At 50.9% G+C, this 8,778-nt stretch overlaps 1 protein-coding gene and 1 pseudogene across 1 annotated transcript; both read right to left on the reverse strand.

Moving 5' to 3' along the window:
* Positions 1-1,983: 1,983 nt before the first annotated feature.
* On the reverse strand, positions 1,984-3,409 carry LOC119271430. The gene is made up of 2 exons (XM_037553265.1): positions 2,691-3,409; positions 1,984-2,471 (listed from the first exon to the last, which is right to left on the reverse strand). Exons 1-2 carry the CDS (start codon positions 3,342-3,344, stop codon positions 2,163-2,165), a joined length of 963 nt encoding a protein of 320 aa, XP_037409162.1. The 5' UTR covers positions 3,345-3,409; the 3' UTR covers positions 1,984-2,162.
* Positions 3,410-5,178: 1,769 nt separating this feature from the next.
* LOC119272113 lies at positions 5,179-8,299 on the reverse strand (annotated as a pseudogene).
* Positions 8,300-8,778: the final 479 nt, after the last annotated feature.

An 8,778-nucleotide genomic window follows, 5' to 3' on the forward strand; every position in this document is an offset into this window, starting at 1 on the left:
GCCGGCCATAACACTTCTCCCCGCCTGCACAAACAGCTCGTCCTCGAGCTGTAGGGTGGGGAAGCGCTTGCTGAACTCCTCGAGGTAATCAACCAGCGTCAAACACCTTCTCGACATCTGGGACGGCCAGGTCGGCGGCGATGGCGTCCTCCGGAATGTAGTCTGCAACCTCCAGGTAGAAGAGTCGCGGGCAGGCGTGGCCGGGCTTGTAGGGATCGTCGCAGTTGAAGCACAACCCTTGGCGGCGACGCTCGAGTATCTCGGCAGAGGTGAGCCGGCGGAACGGGCGCGCCGCGGTCGCGGCGAGGGGTGCCGCGGAAGCCTGCGCAGACCGACCCGGTGCGGAATCCGGCGAAGGTAGTGAGCCAGCGGCCCGGAACGGCGAGTCCTGCTGAATGGCCACCGCGCGGCGCTCGAACGCGCGGGCGTAGTACATGGCCGTCTGGAGATCGGGGGGATCCCGGAGCTCGACGTCCACGCGAATATGGTCCGGCAGACCGCCCACAAATAACTCGGCGCGCTGAGTCGCGGAGACGCCCGGCGCGTGGCATGCCAGGGCCTGAAAGCGGTCGGCGTAGTCCTGCACCGTGGATGTGAAGGGTAAGCGGCCGAGGGCCGCCAGTCAGCTTCCACAGATAGGAGGCCCGAACCGGAGGAGACAGAGCTCCCGAAAGCGCTCCCATGGTGGCATGCCGCCCTCGTCCTGCTCGAGGGCATAGTACCAGGTCTGCGCCGCGCCTCGAAGATGATAGGACGCGAGCCAGGTACGATCCGAAGCGAGCGTCCGCTGCCCTCGAAAGAACTGCTCGCACTGGTTGAGCCAGTTGAGGGGGTCCTCCGTGCCCTCGTAAGTGGCGAAGTCCAGTTTGGCGAAGCGAGGGGGTGTCGGCCTGCCGTGCCCGGGGGCGGCTGCAGTCGCCAGCAGCGCGTATGCCGGTTCGGGGATTTCTGGGGCGTAGTTCGCCGAGCTGGAAGGATGATCAAACCGCAGAGAGGGCGTCGGGTGTTCCGGCGCCGTGGAGTACACCGGGCCCGGAGACGATCCGGTCGCCCACGCGGGAATCGGCGATGGTGACAGCGGAAATTGCACCTGGTGCAGGGGTCGACCCGTGGCCCGAGACGCGGGTGGTGGTGCTGACGATGGCGGTGGCGCCGGGTGGAGCTGCTGCACCGGCGCCTGCGTCGGGGGGGGGGGCGGTGGCGCCGGAAGAAACTGCTGGGTCGGACCCCCCAGCGGCGCGGTGGAGGCCGGCCACGCTGGCCAAGGCTGTCCCGCCGCCGAGTAATGCGGCAGCAGCAGCAGCAGCGGCTGGGGCGCCCCTGCGTAGGGCGCCTGGAGGGCCGGGGCAGCCCACTGTAGCAGCGGCGGTCCGTAGGCGGTGGTGACGGCGCTCGGTGGCGGGGGCTGGTTCCCGGCGAGGTAGAGGGTAATGCCCCTGACCGTCTGGACAAGCTCCCGCAGGGTGCCCGACACCTCCTCCCGCGAGAGGAGCGGGGGCGGATCCCCCGTAGTGGTGATGGCCGCTGGTGTAGAGGGGGCGGTGGTCCCGGACGCGATCTCCGTCATCGCCGTGGAAGTGGTCGGCGGCAGCGAGAGCGGGACGGAGGTGGATGGTAACGGCGGCGGTGATGGAGGGAGTGACATGATCGGCCTGGTGTCTCTGGATACCAAATTGGTAGAATCAAGTACTCTACCAGGTCTAGGCCGTAGGTGATAAGGGAAGGATGGAGGAGGGCGTGGCGAGGAACGGGCGCGCCGGCGGCAGGGCGCCGTCGCGAGCTAGGAGAAGGGCGGCGGCGGTTAGGGCTGTTGGCGGCTAGGGTTTCCGGCTCCTTAGGGAGCCAGGCAATAGGAGATAATATTCTTCTTATTGCTTGATTCCGAAAGAGTCTTACAGCCTATATTTATAACTTAGATAACTTGCATAATAATTAATCTAAGATAACTTGTGGGTCAAGCCCCCTAACTACTGCCCGGTGGGCCTCTTCCAGATATAAACTAAGCCGGCTATAACATAATCCAAGCTTCTTCATCATTATTTTTAATATATTAGCAAAGCAGGTAGTGGGCTCACAGTGGACCCGGTTAATACATACGACAGCACCACCAGAGTCAACAGCCCTCGGATGAAAGGCTACGTGTTCACAACATAATCTTCTCTTCAGATGAAAGGCGAACCATTGACAACATAACCCTCTAGTGTAAGAAAGAAGGTATGCTGAACAAGAGTTTGCTTGAGCTGATATGGCTGACCAATGAGTCCACCGCTGTCCTCGAAACTGGCAACCAGCTTGCCACCCACGTCAAGCTGAAGTAACCAGCGGCCAAACGGGACCAGCACTGCCACATCGCCAACCCAAGAAGTAAACACCACACAATCACGCGGGTAAAACAATCCAAACTGCAAGGTGAGCTCCGCATACGGTATTTCAACCCGGTATTTAAAAGCCCAGACCTCGTGCTCGTAGTCCTGCATCATCCAGATATCAACAATTAGCTCGTCATCATTGTAATCATCAAAACTGGACATGCCGAGCATTCCATCCATCTCAAACAGATCAGATAAATTAGGAACAACTGGAGTGCGCATCTGCCGGAACGACTCAGCGACGGTGTCGGACACAATTATCATGTTGCTTATGCACCAATGCAGGCTACCACGGAACAGGAAAGGTCCGCGCGAGAATACCAGTTCGTTCAAATTGGGGCCTTCGATGTGTAGGTGCCACGGCGGCTGGCTGGAGCCTAAAGCGTATGTGTAGACGAGGGAGGAGCCATCTGGTGCTTCAGCTTTCTGCAGCAATAGTAGTCGGTACTCGCCGGTTGGGCTGTGTGAGTACATCCCCACGGCCACGGGTCGGGGAGCGCCAAAAGGCATCCCCACGGCGGACAGGGGACCGCCAAAAAGCATCGGGAGGCAACCATACTGACGAGTCGCCGGGTTGCAGATGAATAGTTGTTGACCAGCTTTGCATTCTATCCAGAAGACGATTAAGCCGTCGCAGGAGACCCTCGGAATTAAGATATGGCGGCGAAGTCGCGCGACGGTCTGGGGGGTGGCGGCCCATCCCTGGTGGTCGAAGGAGATGATGTCTAGGGTGAAAAGGTCGCCGCCGTAATTTTTGACGTAGGAGAGAGGGAGGGAGGGCTGGCGGGCGTGGTGGGTGAGGAGGAAGTCGCGGGTGGAGGTGGTGCAGCGCCAGGCACGGCAGACGGCACGGCAGCGGAGGAGGTCTTTGGGGGGCAGGCGGACGAGGATCTCCCAGATGGCGATCTCGTCAGGGAGGCCGCCGAGGAGAGGAGGCGGTGCGGCCTCCGCCATGGTCGCTGGCCGGGAGTTCATCCTGGATCTCGCTCGATCTGTCCCGGAGCAAAGCAAAAAGGAGTGGTGCAGTAAGCTTCGAAAGAAAGGAGTGGTGGAGTGGTGGTGATGGGTGACGGCGGGGGACTGGGTAGGTCTTCCTTTATCTCCCTTTTTCTATACTACTCCCTCCGTTTCTAAATATTTGTGTTTCTAGACATTTCAAATGACTACTACATACGGATGTATGTAGACATATTTTAGAGTGTAGATTCACTCATTTTGCTTCGTATGTAGTCACTTGTTGAAATGTCTAGAAAGACAAGTATTTAGGAACGGAGGGAGTAGTAAACATGCCCGTGCGTTGCAATGGACCCGATAAATACGGCTCAAAACCCCCACAATTCAACGTCTTCTATTTCAACACGGTGTCCCACCCGTGTCACCACTTGTCTTAGTCCCTCACCGACACCGTGTCACCACTTATCTTAGTCTCTCACCACCGGCGATTACTGCAGTGTCCTCTAATCACAACATGTCTGGACTTCGTCAATCCCAGCCATTGCATGACACACATGTCATTAACGTGCAATCACAATGGAATGTTTAAAACATTAAAAACTAATCTTGTCGAGCTGGACATGAGGATCGCTCTCCGCAAGCTATTCCCTACACTTGGTCTCACGCATCCCGCTACAGTGATAACATGGAGGCCATCGAGGAAGGTAGCACCCTGAGTAGGGTGTCATTGGCGGCCATCGCAGTGCTTCACTACCGTGAGCGGGATCAAGGACCTGGGTTGTGGAGGGTCACTCAAAGTCTGATCCGTTGTGCATTGTTGATGGGTGCCAACGGCCGAACCGGGGATTGGTCATCACACTCTAGCACGCGGCTTTCATGAGCCCTTTCCTACACCGACTTGTAATTATGAAAATTTATAATGACTGTGGGCTTCGCTCCAGTCTCATCTAGCAGAAGACCCGTGTGTTGCTATAGGCAAAAGGTGAAAAATACCTCCGCATGCACCATCGAAAGTGTCAAAATCATCTACTTTTTGCCTCTTTGTTGACCATTGTGCAGTTCACCGATCTAAGCTCCATCCTGCGGAGACATGATGTTGAGTGAGAGGATGCATCAATGTCGACGGCCGGGCATGCACCTCTCGCAGAAGTGAATTGGAAGTAGATGGCATGCAAGGGTAGGTTGACGACAGCAGCCGGCAGAAACTTCGAATATGGAGCAAGGATAAATAGACAATCAAGTCATGGTCTCCTTTTCTCTCTTATTACTAACTAACTAATTCAATTTTTTTTACATTTATCAAAAAAACATCTTAAGAAACAAATACCCTTTCCTATTAATTTTAGCTCTAAAGCTTTTTGCTGCCTCAAACTCCTCAAACTCACTGACCTATATTGAACCATTCAATATATAGCACACCCTTTTTCGGGGAGCGGATATATACTCCTAGAGTCCGTGCCTTCATTTTTCTATGGTTCTCATTGACTGATAACTACACATCAAGTGCACCTTGATACTGGTAGCAACTGGTCGCGCACTCCCACACTCGCTTTTTTATTATAGGGCCAAGATGATGCGACCGAAAATAATTCAAGCCCTATATCTACACAACAAGATGTAACAAAACATCCTTTCATTTCATTGATTAAAGCATATTTGTAATCACCCAATTCATAGTTTTGAACATGTCAATGGCAGGACTGACACGTCCAACAATCATACATATATTGCCAACTCTCCGCTTCGATGGCGGTGGCTAGGTCAACCTAGGTGCTAGGTGAGGAGACCATCATACGCAGTGCCAGTTCCTAGAGGGCATCCGAGGAGGCCGGAGAGGCTTGCCTCAGGCAGGATCCTAGAGACGTCGTCCCATGCTCGGCAACGCCAACCACTGCAGCACCTCGCTTGACAACTCAGCATTCTTTAAACAGCCTGAAATAATTCATAGTGTCATTAAAGACTGAAGTAAAGTTTGATTTAAAAGTTTCTTCAGTGCTATATTTACCAGTGGTATGAGGAAACCTTAGCAATAAATTAATATGGTCGGTAAGAAACATATGGTTTTTCAGTAAGAATTCACCCTTCCAAAGCAAGAAACTTGCAGATTGCCACCCATCTTCAGTCACACTTGAGACCAGAGAGACTGAAATTGAAGGCGCTGGAATAGACCTCATCTTCCTGGAGGTAAGAGTTATTCAAGAGCTCACTTGCAGGAAGTCTTTCATCTACAGGAGCTAGACAGATTTCTATGAAATTCTACTTGTGTTCCTGACTCTAAGTTATACCTACTAAAGTATTCTAGCAGTAAACATTATGTTAGCGTCAGACTTACATAGTTGCTTTCGAAGAGCAAAAAGTTTAACGCAGCTGTATTAGCAGGTCAAAAGTAACACCCGTTAACTCCATAATCCTAAATCTCAAGAAAAGACTCACCAAAAAAAGAAATAACATGTAATAAATTGTTACCAGGAGTCCAGCATCGAGGACATCGCCTTTTGAAGAACAAATGCCAAGTGTATGTGAGCTAAATATACTTATACAGATCTAGGGGATACGATGAGACTATGCTTCCAAGCACAGAAAGAAGTACATGATCGGCAATGGCACAAACAAATCTGCACATAGTAAATAACCTGATACAGTATAGACTATACACCAAGGGAAACCGGAACAAAGCGATTCACAAAATGTACAAACTTTACTCTACAGACTCTGCAGGCTATAAAATCAGAACATATATACTCAGGTGCAGGTTCTTCAAAATAACTTCAATTGGTTGCACCTTTGCTCAGATCAAATACAAATAGTAGCTGCATTTGTGTAGAACAAAGAATGAAGCATTCATAGCTTAGCTGCCCTTTGCTTCAGTTAAACAATACGTGCTAGCTTGCTTGATGGTTGTGCCCAAAAAATCCAGAGTGAACAGCTCTGAACCTGGCTCTAGCTAAAAGAACAAAATCATTGGCTTAGGTAAGCTTTACTGAGGTTGCTTGATGGTTGTGCCCGAAAAATTCAGTCAATAACTCTGAACCTGACTCTGGCTAAATTACAGACACTGTGACATGAGTAGCAACCTGAGTAAAGCTTACCTAAAAGAATAACATCACAGAGGCCTCTCACCAAGGACCCGGGAAGCATGCGTAAAACTGATGCTCCTTTCCATAGTAGAAATATAAGTGAACTGACAATCAACTATTCTAGTCATCCATGCTTATATATAGTATAAAAATATGGTGAGTTCAGAAATTAATCTTTTCTTTAAAACTAAACAAAGAAGGAAAAGAAACATACCTGTGCGACCGATCGAATAGGGAAGACATGGCATAATTGTTGTATGCATGTACCCAGCAGTGGGCGTTTCAGGCACCCTGCAGGTAATTTTGTTGGACACTTATCCATTAACAGGAGCATCAACAATGGTATGGAGCAAGAACCGTGGCTATGAACAGACCTTGCAATGAATCTCGGTGGAGGCAGCGTCGAGCGCAAAGATTGCGCATGTGACCGCAGACGATGTGAGCACGGCCCAGTTGCAGTGATGCAGGGAGGATGCGAAGAGCAGCGGTGTGCTGCTGGATTGACAGAAGAGGCTGCGAATAGCACAGGGTTCAGCAAGGGGATTGGAATACCCAAGCAACTCATTGTATTGCCAGTGAAGCGTTCTGGTGCTGTAAAGTCTAATGCGCCTGCATTTTAACACAATGGTTGTTAGTACACGACCAGAATAAATTTTTAAACAAAGTAACCTGAGAGTATATCCACAGTAAATAGAATAGGTATATTTTCACAGATCCGTAGCTGTCAGAAAAACACAATGTCACACACCTTTGACACTTTGCTTTTTCCATTGATGCAATAATGTCGCCAGACCATATAGTCGCCGATCTTCACTGTTCCATCAGGACTATTTATGAATATATTGTCACACTTTAAGTCGCTATGTATATTCGTTGGCGCCGGACTCTAATGATATTCCAGCCCTGTCAATATCTGTATTGGCCATCATCTCATAGCTTTCATACCCACTTTCTTGTGCTTCCTACAGAACCTGGTCATTGTTTCAAATTTCAGCAATCAAAATGTATTGAATAGAAGAGCGATAAGAGTGAAATCTATCTGTGGTTAATTTTCTAGATGCATTTAAGATGTGCGGCCAATCCCAATCAAATTTCCTTTGCACAAGAACAGACTCCGGTGTATTTAATACAACACCAAATTAATAAGTACGTCAACTTGTAAACAAAATGGGTAATCCATAATAGAATCAGGCAAAGTATTACGAACGCTCCCTGGTAGGAAGAGACATATGAGTTGTGCTAAAGAAAAAGGGACATACTGCCTCGCATGCGAGATGTGCAGGGCTCTGTGATGATGTTAACTGTATTCTTGTTCTCACCAACCCATTAGGCGAACAACTCCTGAATGTTCTTGTCCCTCGGCGTCTTCAACAGCTGGATCTCCATACGCATTTGTTCTATCTTCTCTGAGGAACCCATGACAGAATCTTCAATCTATGTTTAGCTCCATGTCACCTCATCACCCTCCAGCATATCGAAGGTTTAATAGCTATTGGCACAATATACATTAAGGAACACGTGGTGAGCAATTTTCAGTCTTACATGGCCACTGATAAATTCCAGCCCAAAAACGGAACTGAAATGTTTAAACTTGATTAAAGAACTGGGGTTTATTATAGGCTATAGGTTTGAATTTGGAGTCTGGCAGGCATACTAATAATGCAGCAAAGCGAATCAGATGAGCAAAATTAAATACGTTTTCCATGAATTTGTTGAGGTTCACTAAAAGCATGAAATTCATCAGTGGATATTGTAGAATTCAAGCATGAAAGGTCGCACTTCATAGATGATTGGCTGAAATCAAACGTGTGAAATCACACTCTAGACAATGGGTCAATGACACAGATACATAGAAAAAACATCAGATAGTTCAATTGAAGGATACACTATGTTGGCCATGGGCGCCTCATGGCTTGGCTCGGCTTGTTCGCCTCCTCCAGAAGCAGGAGGACCTCGCCCAGGCGGGCGTTGCTCCAGTACGCACCTATGCCCGACTTGGGAGCCCGTGGCCTCGGCGGACCTAGGACGCGCAGGATCCACGACGGCGCTCCCGTACGCTCCTACACCCGGGTTGGGGCTCGGGAGCTCGTGGCGTCGCCGGAGTTTCGTCCAGGCTGCAGGGGCACACACACAGGGCCCATCTCCGTCGAGCACAATCAGTGCATCCGCTTGCGGTCCAGCGCGGCAACCCGCGTTGCTCCGGAGGCGGCGCTCCGGTGGCCGGCCGGCGTGGGGTTGCGGTCCAGCATGGAGATCCAACGACCATGGCTTCCGCTTCCTGTGAAGGGGGGGAGAGAGAGAGGGATGTGAGAAATAGAACCAGAGGAAGGGAGGGAAGAAGGAGAGGAGGGCAGGGCGGCGCGTTGGTCCGGCGGCGG

The sequence above is a fragment of the Triticum dicoccoides genome, chromosome 3A (assembly GCF_002162155.2).
Source record: "Triticum dicoccoides isolate Atlit2015 ecotype Zavitan chromosome 3A, WEW_v2.0, whole genome shotgun sequence".
In the NCBI taxonomy this organism is placed as follows: domain Eukaryota; kingdom Viridiplantae; phylum Streptophyta; class Magnoliopsida; order Poales; family Poaceae; genus Triticum; species Triticum dicoccoides.